Source organism: Nanorana parkeri, unplaced genomic scaffold (genome assembly GCF_000935625.1).
Source record: "Nanorana parkeri isolate BGI_ZX_2015 unplaced genomic scaffold, ASM93562v1 scaffold108, whole genome shotgun sequence".
In the NCBI taxonomy this organism is placed as follows: domain Eukaryota; kingdom Metazoa; phylum Chordata; class Amphibia; order Anura; family Dicroglossidae; genus Nanorana; species Nanorana parkeri.
Window position 1 is genome coordinate 2075045 of NW_017306376.1, and position 14087 is coordinate 2089131.

Genomic DNA, 14087 nt, shown 5'->3' on the forward strand with positions numbered 1-14087 from the left:
CACTACAGATCAGCAACCTCTCTTTTTTCCACAAAAAAAAAAAACTCTAACAAGGAACAAATGTTTCAGTCATTGCCTAAAACATCCATGGCGGGACACCGTTATCACATGGAGGGAAGTTAGGAAAATCTATGGCCTTTGGGGCATGGTCTCCCCACATATGCCTCTAGTATCCGCTCCTATTTTTTCCCATACGCTCTACATCCCAAACATTCCTTCAATGGCACACCAGGGGCATACACACTTTACAAAACCTACTGAACCCTCAAGGACTTTGTCTTTCATTTATTAACCTATCACGCGTCTATCACCTATCCCCTAAACATTTTATTTAATATTCCCAGATAAAGCACTTTATGAAATCCCATCTATCCTTCCCCAACACAGATGGAATGGGATCATTCTTCCTCCAACTCTTTACTTCTCCTTCCGCAAAAATTTCTCTATCGCACATATTTTGGTGTTACATATCATGATTCCTCCTCATCAATACCTATGTTTGGTCTTAAATGGGTGCAGTTACTAAACCTAACACCAGAAGATACCTACCAGCATTTACTTCAGGGATGGTCACGTCTACTTAAGTCTGCGACCAGCGGCGTAAAATACAATTTAAGATAATACACAGAGCGTATTATGCTCTGAACTTCACCCCCTCCTCCGCTACCACCCCTTGAACTACTGAATGTCCAAAATGTCATGTTCCACACCCTAATTTAGTGCACATCCTTTGGCACTGCTCACATATACAATCTCTTTGGCAACTTGCACTTAAATACATGTCCCTACTATCGGATACCTAGGGATTGTTCCTCAGCTTTTTGCCTGTTTCATTCTCCATCCACTTCCCCACATGACTCTGAGAAGTCTTTGACCCAGTGGGAACATTACTGCCTCCTAGCTGTTAAGAAGAATATACTACAGGACTGGCTTTCCCCCCCAACCTCCTACATTGACAGATGTGAAAACTGCACTCCATCAACTCATACTAATCCATAAATTAGATACTAAACATAACTTGGAGCACACTGTCCGTACTTGGACTCATTTCCTAACGAATGAATGTACCTTAGACCAATTGAAGGATATCATGAAGATTTCACAACACTCTAAATGGTACCTCCAAGCCATATCTGAGGGTTCTTTAAGAAAACTTAATGTTCTAATGGTAACCCATCTTCATGATGTCCTCTAGCATCTAGACTTTGGACAGACAACTTTATTTTCTTTTACACCGTCTCCCGTCTCCTCTCCCTCTCAGATGCCCTTTATACATTTCCATACTTTCATAGTCCCATACACTCTCTTGTTTGATCCAATCCATCCCACATAGTGCTTATGTCAGTTATCCATTCTACAGGCAATGCTTGATTATTAGAGTTGTGAGTATTTAGATTTTTATTGTACATACCTATTTTATATATATTGCCTAAATGCATACTTTGACATACTTGGTTACCTACAACTGTCATAGGATTTTATTATTTTTGATCTTACTCTGTTGTATATTATTTTTATGCACTAACCAGCTATTTAACAATACCTTTTGATTGTTGCCATGTTGTTACCTCTGTATTGACAAATTCCTAATAAAAATGTACTTGCTTAAAAAAAAATAAAAAAAATTCCATGGCCTCTGAGACGTTCATAGCAGTGTAAAAGTCTGCTAACTCAAAGTTTTCAAAGTATAGAGGTTTTTATGTTTAGAGATGCCAGCAAACATAAAGCAACCATAGTGCCTGCATCTTATAAGGCTCGGTTATAGTAGTAGCACAGTGAAAGGACAGTATATTTAACAGCTATAGTACTCTTTTGTTTTTGAGCCAGTCACAGCTGTAAATATAGTGAGTCATATCCAAGTGATACTGGGCATCTGTAAAATGGTATTCAGTTGTAATATAAAAAAAATAAAATTCATACTGCAGTATTCAACTAACTACATTGCATTGACGAGCGATAGAAGTTTATTAAAAAACTGTGCTATATTGAGTCAAGTTCAACTAAATATCTACAATACATTTAGGTCTGTACATCAGTAGTGTAACGATGAGGGGGGCTGCCTGCTACTTCTCAGAGGAAAAGGAAGCCAGATAACACAAAATATAAATTAGTTCTTATCTGCACACAATAAATTAATGTAATGATGCGTCTGGGCAGAGGTCACTAAAGCCCAGAGAAGGAAGCTTAACACAGCTGCCTAATCTCTGTTCTGCAGGATGACATTTGCCAACTCTAAACTCTAGATAATCTCTCAGAAATACACAGAAAATATCCAAGCAGCACTGTACTCAGCACTGTAGCACTGTAGTGCCAAACTGCTATAAAAAAAAGAAATTAATATGTAACATGAGTATACAATTGCTGCAATGGCATTATCGTGTCCATTATATGTTATGTTATAGTTTGTGATGACAATCATATGGTGCTTGCAACAGAAGCTATCTGTGACCCCTGCATATGTAAGTCTGCATCCTTAAGTAATAAATGTCAACAATAAATGCTGGACCTCTCTCAGTAGCAGGCAACACAGGCTGTACACCCTTTCCACCCCATCACAGCTGTGAAGCTTGTAACTTAATTAATTAATACATAAAACATTAAACCTGAGGACTCGATTTCAGTGTGTTGCCCTACTAATTTGCTACTCTCTATGTCATCTTATACCTCATTAGAGTCCAGCTGATTCTCCTACTAGCAAAAACAAACAACCAGTTCCCCACAATTCCCCTCTGAATGTGCCTGCTTACTGGCCTGGGGCACCAACTGAATGTAGAAAAGTCCAAGAACAGAAGAGTGAAACCATAGAGATGAGGTATGGGGGTTGTCTACTGAATTCTAGGATTAGAGTTGGAAATATTTACACAGTTTACAAAGTACTTCAGAGTAATGATATCTAGTGGTAAAAATGGTGTTTACGTGGCTTTTGACTTATCAAAAAAATTACCTATGTCACCTCTGGTCTTTGGCAGAAATGTACTGAAATCTGAAACAGAACAGTGCTTTTCATATAGCACCCAATTGTTTACAATAAAATTGAAACTCATATAGTGTAAAATGTAGATAAAAACCATTTGAAAACATATTAATTTATAATGAAGAAAGTATACAAACATGGATTTAGAAATACTATTTAATATCAGAATAGTTATGATATATCCCTGTCATTTTGTAAATGTAGTTGAAGGAATAAATCTTTTCTTACCCAGGCAAGAAGTATCAAGTTGCTCTTCACAGCTCCACAGTAACCCAGCATGCCCACAATGATGAGGAAACAACAGACAGCAACCATCACTGGATGGAACACAGGGAAGTAGATGAGGTGTACAGCTTCTTCCACCCTAGACACATGCAAGTTTCAGTTTTATATTAGTTAATAACCTGTAAGAGTAAACATGTATTCAATCACCACTTATGGTGAATAATCTTTAGATGTTATATGGTAAGCAAATTGTTATTTTCATACCTAAAATGCAGGAAAAGAGGCATTGATTGGTTGCTATGGCCAGTACACAAGGTCTTTAATTTAATAAACATCCCCTTAGCAGAACTGTTACAGTGCTGTATCTGACAGTGGTTGCTGTCAGATACAACTATTAGGAACCAATGTCATATTGATCACCTGACATTGTTTACAATCAAATCAGGGACAGCTACATATATACTGTATGTTGTATTCAGTATTTCACATGTTAAAACAAGAAAACATTAACTTATTAACCAGCAGTGCAACAAAGTTATTAAATTGTCAGAGTATTATCATTTCTTGCATTAAAAAAAAAGATGAACACTTAGAGCTCATTTACACCTATGCATTACAGCAATGCACTAGACATGCACTAAGGGAACACACCTGCATTACAGCATACCATAATGCATGGTAATGCATGGCTGTGATTTTTACACTGTTATCAAAATGGTGCAGATCTGATTTTTGGTCCGTTGTGTTGCGTTGGCAGCCCATTCAGATCAATGGCCTGCCTTAACACAACGTGCTTTGGTGCATGTGTGTCAAGATCACATCAAGAGATTGCCTTGGCGTGAATGGGCTCTAGGAGGATTTCTGGATCTGTGCAGGAATGGCTAATAAATGTGTGTGCATCTATATCTAAGTCTTTATAATAATTAATGCAATCGTATCTATCAAACAACAAATTATTACTAAAATCAAAGTAAATGAAAGAAAAAAGTGATCCCTTATATTTAATAACTGATAAGAACACATTGTAAGAATGCCTGTAATTCCCACTCTGCATGGAAAAAAAGACAGGTTGTGTTTCACAATATTCATTAGGAAAAGTAGTGCCAAAATTGACTTGTAAGGCCATTACGTAACACATTCCTACTTTTTTGCTTACAATACTGTTAGCTATGTCAATCTCCCATTTAAGGTTTGGCGTCAACACGATTTCTCAACACTCATTCATGTACTTATTAGTACTGATTTGATGGCATTGCTTTATACTACGTATTTTCTTCCTACTTGCAAACTTCCTCAGAATGTACACTTATATGTACAATTATTGCAAATTTGCAGCATTCATTGGTGATAGGACGAATTAACTCAGGTTCTGCCCGTAATGGCCAGAGAAACCAAAGATTCTGAACCTGAAAGACCAGATGAAGATGTCCGCGCCGGCAAGAGAGCTTGCAGACATTGCATCACTGGAGCTGGGGCAAGTATAGGCAGACTTAAAGAAGAACTCCAGGAAAACCTTTTTTTTATCCATTGCAGCGTAGCTACCCTCGCACTGTAAGGGTTAAGTGCTCGTTTTTTTTCTAGTTTCAAATAATAAAGTTATACCAAAGCTGCGAGCCGGCCAGCTGTCACAGAGCTCCCTCCAGCCTTTTTCCTCCTACGCTGCAGCATTGGAATCTTTCTCAGCATCCTCATGTCTATAGACTTGATGATTTATGGGACCTTAGACCCGGCAGAGGGAAAGAGAGGCTGGAAGGACAGGTCTCAGAACAAACCAGCTTTTAGGATCAGATGAATAGTACTATTTTTTTTTTTAACCTAGAAATAAACAAGCAGTTAACCCTGCAGTGTGGGGGCAGCCCCACTGCTAAGGTAAATATTTTCCTGGAATTCTTCTTTAAGTTTTCACCTAAGTTTTTTGTTATCTGTTTGAAGGCTATTTAGCATGGCCTCAAACTAAAATAGCAACTCAAGTGAAGAGTAGCAGTGCCAAGTATCTGCAAGGATGTGTTCTGATTATTATCACAACCCTTAAAGACTTATTTTGTGCTCTTTAAAGTATTTAAGTGGTTAAACTGTTCTAAAGGTTAAACTTCTTCTAAAGGTCCTCTGGGCCATATTGCACATAAGCAAAATTCTGTTGTAAAGGGCAGGTAACCAAAATGTGTTTTTTACATAGAGCAGGTAGGTCAAACCTACTCCTGAACTAACAGGAACACTGTCTCATTGGTTGCACAGTGCAAGTCAAATTTACATTCTTCAAAATATAATTAACCTAGAGGCTCACATAATTTTTCAATCAGAGACCTTGATTGTTTAAGCAACTAGACCCATAAATATATACCAATGTTAAACTATTTTTTTTAAATCCCAACTCTGGGCTGTTGTTAAATTTACCCTTGCAGTGGTTAGTTCTCCAGGATGTTTGCAACAACCTACCTTCCGAGTTCCTTCAAAAACTGTGTACAGGTGTGCCCAGAGGAATTGATGCTGTTTTGAAGGCAAATGAAGGTCACACCTAATATTGATATGATTTGGGTTTCTCTTCTGTTCATTTACTTTCCATTTTGTTAATTGATAAAAAAAAAAAAACTATTAACACTTATATTTCTGAAAGCATTCTTATTTTACAGCATTTGTTTTACACCTGCCTAAAACTTTTCCACAGTACTGTAGGGAGGGCCTTGGAGATTTTGTGCACCATGTAGGACAGCTGGTCCAGCATTGACATTAGAGAGCTGTGACTGACCAGCAAAGTGAATAGGCTTCGGGGCACATGGAGAGGAGGAAGCCTGCAGGAGTGAGGAGTAATGTAAGTATTTTAATGTATTCCTTTGCCCCCTAGCCAAACTAGCATTTAACCATGCAGTGTGGGGGGAGGGGGGCGGGGTGGTACTGCATGGGTAAAATTAACAACAGCCCACTCTCTTATGATAAGGATCAGATCATGCTCATTTGTGCAGAAAACCCGGTCATTCCTAGAGTTTTTCTCCCAACTCTAGATGGACTAGTGCAAATAGAATCAGTGCATCATATCCACACAAGTCCATCTGCATAGTAGAGACCTTGAGTGTTAGGTTGAACACTTTACATATACGTATTTACAAAATAAATCATTCAGATTTGGAGGGAATCAACATTTATACTGTCTAATATATACTAAGAACCCTTTCTAGGAAGTCCCCAATACACAAGCCATTACCCACAAAGCGATTCCTGCTCCTAACATGTACGATCTTGCAATCTGGAACTTTATATTTTCTATTTAATATATTCATGTATTTCTTTACTGGAGTTAAAGCAGTAGGGATGTTTGGAGCAAACATAGCTAATCAGATAAAGAATTTGCATATTTTTAAACTGCAAAGCATGCTACTTGTTTAATGAATACATTATTTTTATGTGTGCATTTAATTATTAACCGTATTTATTACACATGCAAATCCAATGCTACTATGCACAAATGTTATTTCCTGCTGCAGTAAATGGATTGACTTGAGGTTAAATGTACGGTATGTCTTAGAAACTGCAATTAGATACAGTCAATTAGTCTGCACCTTAGAAATGTAGGAAAAGTAAACAGAAAACAATTTTCCGCGACACGGACGAAAGGAGATGATCAAAGCAAACAGACCATCGCCGTGCAATTCCTAACTACTGTGCAAAGCCAGTTTAAGCTAAGCATGGAGTATTTCAAGCAGAATATGCCTGAACTAAACTATTCAATATGTTAAATAAAAGAAAACGCAAAAGCTCTTCTTAGCATACAGATTATCATAGAATTACGTTTTTATTCTTTTTATGCTTCAGTTTGTTTGATTAGGAGTGCTTACCTTGTTTCCGCTGTCAGCGTGAGTACATTATTTATGTAGTCTCTCATCCATGCAGAAACCCCCAAAACACATACTGACATCAGCTAAAACAAACAGAGAAATTATCATTAACGTGTATAGTGACGTATAAAGACAAACAACTCCAAGCAAGAAGTTTCTTCCACTGAGATATATTCCCAGTGGGCAAATACATACTTATCATTTGTAAAGATAGTGTTCTACTTGCAATGGAGTTGTTTTGCTTATATAGTGTCTACAAAAACTCATGCCCATTTTAGAACAGTGCACACACAAAAAAGCAAAGTTGATATATTTTCATTCTTTTTAGCACTTATGTCTTTACTAGACACGCTGTCACCAAGACAACAACTTTAAGATCAGTAATGTAAAATACTATCTGCGGTGTTCCGTTCGAATGGACACTAATGATACATTAAAATATTGCCTTTAATTGAAGTAAGTTACCATTCACACCAGTGCATTGCTGCCTCAAAGCACAGTAATGCATCAAGCAGAGTGCAATGCACTGCCATTAATTTCGAATGGCACCATAATGCACCTACACAATGCACTGCAACACTCGAGATTTGATGCACTGTGATGTGCTATGTTGAGAAAAATGCAGCATATCCGGATTTAGTGCCTAGTGCAGCTTTCATTCGGAATAAGCTGTTTAATGCAACATGTTAAAAGCATGTACATTACTGGTGTGCCCTAAAGCTGCCCATACACCTTACAACCATCACACGACTTTTGTTGTGCGATGGTTGTAAGGTAATTAAAATTCCGTACGAACTGCCCATCTTGGACAGGCAGATCGTACTTGCGATCATCGCAAGTCCTCCCCACTGGGGGGAGGGCTTACAGATGATTGCAATGGTGAGCGGGCAGTGTGCGCCTGCGCACATCGGCCCGTGCGGCTTTCGTCTTGCAATCGCGCTACCGACCAGCCAAAAACCGTACGATTTTCGGTGGGTTTTCTAGCGTGCTTGTACGTCGAAAATTGTGCGAACTTACAGTATATGCGGAAGCACGCTGCCCATACACCTTACGATTATCGTATGATCGCAGGATCACCCGCGATTATCGTGCGATAATCGTCAGGTGTATGGGCAGCTTAAGAAGTCAAAGCCTGAGAGGCAGTTGTAAATTTCAACCAGGCATTCATCTTGTGCAGCTGGTTTTTCTGTTGGTTTCTGGTATCCCGAATTGTTTTCTGTTGTAAGAAAAGGTAAGTGGACGCCTGTGTCATGCCTTTTAACACTTTTGTCAAATCTTGGCAAAGTGCTGCAAGGTACGAAATGTTGCGGTCTGGGCTGTCTCCCATCTACCTAACTTCTCTATGCAGTCTGTGAGTATAATGTAATGGATTTATTTTTTTAAATGCAACCAAGTAAAGCATTGCACATTTTATCCATTAATGGTACAGTGTGTGTCCAGTTATCTTTATTCAAAGTATAACTAAACCAAAAAAAAATGCAATATGTTGCATCCCACAGGTTCTTGCGGTGTGGCATTCTATTTTAAAGCCTTTTTCCTTTACTCTGTGATCCTGCCAGCAACACACTACCTGACCTAGAGTGAAAACACTACAGCGAGGGACACTGCAGCTTTCACATGCCAGCTCTCACTGGAGGAACAGATGCAAAAGGTGATGGGTACAGTTGGCTCTAGCTCTAGAGAGACAGAGACAGCTGTCAATCAGGCAGCTGGGTGGATCTAGAGCTGCAGCTAACGATTATTATCAAAATCGATTAGTTTGCCGAACCAACAATATTGTCAGGATACTTCCCAGCTACAGCGCGGCTTTGGGATAAATTATGGTGCCTCTTTTGCAGGCTTTGGATGAAACTAACAGGTGCTTTAAAATTGGGCCTTTGGTGCCAACTAGTGCCTACATATATATAGATATCGATATCTATCTATATATATATATCTATATATAGATCTCTATCTATATATATCTATATATAGATAGAGATCTATCTCTTTCTAGATGTATCTCCATCTATCTTTCTATAACTCTCTCTATCTCTCTATATCCTACAACACACTACATAGGGCCGCGGTGTCAGCAGCCTTATATAGTGGGCTGCAGGGACTTAACTGTGAGACATGATTGGGCAGAGTCATCATGACTTTGCCCAATCATGGCTCTAAATGTGTACTGAGCCCTAATTGGCACAGTCTTGCACCTGACCTGCGGTCAGGTGCAAGACTGTAGCCAATTACAGTTTCGGAGGGCGCAGTGCATTGTGGGATGTTCCGCGGCCGAACAGACCGTGAACATCCCGCAATGTTCGGCGTTTCTGCGAACGCTAGAACGGGCTATGTTCGATTCAAACATGCAGCCCATCACTACTCCTACTCTCTAAAAGAGAAGTAAAGCCAAAAAAAGGTTTGGCTTTACTTCTCCTTTAAATTTGTTTTTGTCTGAATTCAGTTATGCCATTATAGATTAAGACCTTGAAATATTTGGCCAGGCAAGTAATGTTTCAAACTAATTTATATTTTCAGTTAAGGATTAAGACTGGTGTAAGTCTGCAAACTGTTGACAGTGTATGCCATATAAACTATCGTCTTTTCTACAAATGATATATTATTCATAAATCAGCTTTACTACTTGCTTGAGAATACACAACAGTTTGCAATAGATGAAGGTGGGGAATCTTGTCAAAGTTTCAGCAGATTTAGTAGCAAGAAGGCCATTAGGATTTATGCTAAAACTAGAATTCAGCTTTCACATAGTTGTGTGAAGGTTTTGAGAAATTGCTTCAGCCAGTTGCACAAATTAATTAAAAGATATGAAAGAGAAGTGAGATACTACGGTTTAAAAGTAGTAATAAACTTTTTTTCAGTAATGAATCCAGATCAAATACCCTGTTTCCCCGAAAATAAGACCTACCCCGAAAATATGACCTAGTACTATTTTTGGGAATTGCTAAAATATAAGACCTATCCTGAAAATAAGACCTAGTTGTGACCATTCCCAGGGCCGATGGTGGCATAAGGGGGAACATGAAGAGCCACGGGAGAGCCAGGAGAGAATCAGCGGTGCCAACGAAGCCAGCGCTAGAGGAAGCGAGGAAGCAGCCGAGGGAGCAGAGCCGCATAAGCTGATGCTTCCTCTATAACGCCGACTCCTGTCACAGATGGAGTGATACCAAATGCACTCCGCCTGTGAGGAATCTATAGTGGAAGCGCGCTTCGCTCATTATGGCCAGCTATTGGTTAGTAAATTGCTCTTGGAAAGGTACAGCACCTCTGATTGCCCTGATCACCATATTTTTGTACATGAATATATGTAGACCGTTGTACATGAATAAGTGTGGATTGTTGTACCTTAAAAAAAAAAAAAATAAGACCTACCCCGAAAATAAGACCTAGTGTGTTTTTTTGAGCCAAAAAAAATATAAGACAGCGTCTTATTTTCGGGGGAAACACGGTATACATTGCCCAGCAAATAATATCTTAATATTTTTGCCCAAACACTTACAGTCATCATGTTTCAAAACAGCTGTTTAACTCTCTAACTCTCTCAGCTATACTTCCCTGAACTTCCTGCCCAGTACAAGATCAGAAGGGAAAGCACCTTATTCAGCAGCTGCCCATCTACTAACTTGGGGAAGAGAGGAGAGGGGAGGGGAGCAGGGTAGAGGATTGCCTTGCTGTGCCTGGGTTTGAGGAAGGTGCACACAGCTTACTAGCACACACAAGGGTGGCTTCATAGAACATTGCAAGGGAAAGAAGCCATCCTAATACACAATATCAGGTTCAGTGCTCAAGGGACCGGCTGATTCTGCAGGAAACTTTTAAACATTATGGGCAGCATCCATTGTAAGTGATTTAATCAGCATTTGTAATCGTTTTTAACAAAATCTGACTCCAATATCACTTTAACACATAAACTATACTGCCAAAAGTATTGGGACACCTGCCTTTACATACACATGAACTTTAATGGCATACCAGTCTTAGTCCATATGGTTCAATATTGAGTTGGCCCACCCTTTGCAGCTATAACAGCTTCAATTCTTCTGGGAAGGTTGTCCACAAGGTTTAGGAGTGTGTCTATGGGAATGTTTGACCATTCTTCCTGAAGCCCATTTGTGAGGTCAGGTACAGATGTTGGATGAGAAGGCCTGGCTTGCAGTCTCCGCTTTAATTCATCCCACAGGTGTTCTATCGGGTTGAGGTCAGGACCCTGTGCAGGCCAGTCAAGTTCCTCCACCCCAAACTCGCTCATCCATGTCTTTATGGACCTTGCTTTGTGCACTGGTGCACAGTCATGTTGGAACAGGAAGGGGCCATCCCCAAACTGTTCCCACAAAGTTGGGAGCATGAAATTGTCCAAAATGTCTTAAGATTTCCCTTTGCTGGAACTAAGGAGCCAAGCCAAACCCATGAGAAACAACCCCACACCATAATCCCCCCTCCACTAAACTTTACACTTGGTCAAATGCAGTTAGGCAAGTACCGTTCTCCTGGCAACCGTCAAACACCGAGATGTCCATCGGATTGCTAGACAGAGAAGTGTGAAGACTTGGATGCAGCTGCTCGGCCATGGAAACCCATTTCATGAAGCTCTCTACGCACTGTTGTTTTACCAATCTGAAGGTCACACAAAGTTTGGATGTCTGTAGCTATTGACTCTGCAGACAGTTGGCAACTTCTGCGCACTGTGCACTTCAGCAAGCTCTGACCCCGCTCTGTCATTTTACGTGGCCTGCCACCTTGTGGCTGAGTTGCTGTTGTTTACAGTTGCTTTCTCTTTGTTATAATACCACTAACAGTTGACCGTGGAATATTGAGAAGCAAGGAGATTTCACGGATGGACACGGTACCACGCTTGAATTCACTGAGCTCCTGAGAGCGACCCATTCTTTCACAAAATGTTTGTAGAAGCAGTCTGCATGCCTAGTTGCTTGATTTTATACACCTGTGGACATGGAGGCGATTGGAACACCTGAATTTTTTGGGGGGGGTCCCAATACTTTTGGCAATATAGTGTATGCGGTCCTCTTGGGGGGTTTCCACTCACACTGTCTCTGAAATACCAGTAAAATAAATATAGGGATAGGGTGTCTTTGTAACAGAAAAACACAACCTTACAGACTTACTGCAGTATTCAAAATCATCAATGGGGACCACAATATTCAAAACAGGTTGTTTTCACCAAGAACAGTACTGAGAACATGCTGACACAACAAGGAGGTTAGAAGAGGGGGTGCTCAATCTAAGAATGCACAAGGGTACTGTGCAAGTAGTAAAAACATGGAATTCCATTCCACTGGCAGTGGTATCCACTGATAACGTAGATAAGTTCAAGAAACATCTAGATGAGTTCCTTCAGTCATTAAATATACAAGGAAGTATGGGGAAGTGTTAAACAAACAGATATATACAGACACACACACCCACACACACATAGGTTGAACTGGATGGAAATTGGTCTTTATTCAACCCCACCTACTATGTCTACTATGTTACTATGTTACAGACATTTTACACCTTCTTCAATCTTTTTAAAACATGAAACCTAAATCTAGAAGGCAACATTTACAGGTTTCTTGGATATGCCAGGACTATCCAAGCACAGGGGTGTGGACATTTTTGAAAAAACTACTTGTCCAAGGGCTAAAGCGGGGGCCGAATCTACTTGTCCTTCATGACAATCTACTTGTCCCAACACACACAAAAAAAAAGTTTTAAAAGTGTAAAACTAGGGATGCACCAATACCAGTTTTTGGGTATCGAGTACAAGTACCAATATTTTGCTTTCAGCACTCACTGAGTATGGGTGCTTCCGTTGGCATGGAGCAGGCTTCCCAGGCAATCAGGAAGCCGGGCAGAGGGTAATGAGATGCTACCTGGCTTCCTGTTTGCCAGGGAAGCCGACTCCATGTTTTTTGGCCGGCTTGATTTCCCGGCCAATCATCATCGAGCCAGCTTGCTAGCTAATCAGGAAACCTGGCGGAAAGTAATGACCTGATTGGCCGGAAAGATGGCTCGATGGTGATTTGCGGCCAATCAGAAAGGAGCTGGCTTCCCAACCAATCAACTGATCACTCTGACTAATGAGTGCTTGCAATTTGCGAGCAAAATTCAAAATGCTTAGGGCAGGAATGAGATGGACAGTACGGGGTAAGGACACCTGTACTGGCGGAGGGTAAGGACTGTTTGCAGAAAGTTAAGTATAGCTGGCAGGTGGGGGGGTAGAAGAAACCGGGCCAGTTTGATCGGGTAATTCCATTTTCCCGTATCACCTGAGAAAGTGAACTTACCCTTTAATGCACATTGTGTGTCTGAGAGTTCTGCTGCCTCGCTACCACAATATGGCACAGTGAAATGGCAGCAGGACTCAACACACACACACAATTTCCTATGCATGTGTTTATTTGTATGCAGATGGCAGGGGCAGTGGAGTTGGTTTTATTTTATTTTTTTAACTTTGTCACTTATTTTTTTACATTTTTATATATTTTATTATTTTTTACTTTTTTATAACTTTAAAAAAAATGTTTTTTCATTTTTTATTATTTTTTCATTTTATTCCTATCACATATGGTGTTAAAATCCTCTATGTGATAGTTTGGAGGTGACCGGTTCTCTTTATGGAACCTGCCCTCCAACACAGAACTGATGTTCTGTGTAGTTCCTGACAGCCGAGACAGGTGGCGCTGTGATTACAGCGCCACGGTCTCAGTGATAGCACAGAGCAGACGAAGAAAGGAAGTTCTTCGTCTGCTCTGCGGGCTCTATGGGTAGCTCCCGTGCCGTGGTGACTGGTCCACCAGAGGAGCGGGTGACCCCCGAAAACCACGGCCCGGGGGGGCGGACAGTATCGCCGATTCTCGCTTCATACAAGTGATCCTATTAGATCACTTGTATGAAAACGAGCAGCGGCTCCACAATATACATTTAGCTCTGCTTGTCCGGAGCAGGGCTGAATGTATTAAAAAACTACTCGCCCGGCGCCCGAAACTGCCTGTCCCGGGCGTCGGGCGATACGAATTCCACACCCCTGCAAGCAGCATGCTATTTTAGTGTTAATCAGC

The 14087-nt window shown here is 40.4% G+C and overlaps 1 protein-coding gene across 1 annotated transcript in view; it reads right to left on the reverse strand.

Annotated features, from left to right (window-relative positions):
- TSPAN12 (tetraspanin 12) overlaps positions 1-14087 on the reverse strand; it is a 111228-nt gene that overhangs the window by 53994 nt on the left and 43147 nt on the right. The window contains exons 3-4 of the mRNA XM_018553072.1: positions 7030-7112; positions 3203-3338 (exon numbers count right to left, since the gene is read on the reverse strand). Coding sequence (XP_018408574.1) covers positions 3203-3338; positions 7030-7112 — 219 coding nt within the window. The remainder of the gene's footprint in view (positions 1-3202; positions 3339-7029; positions 7113-14087) is intronic.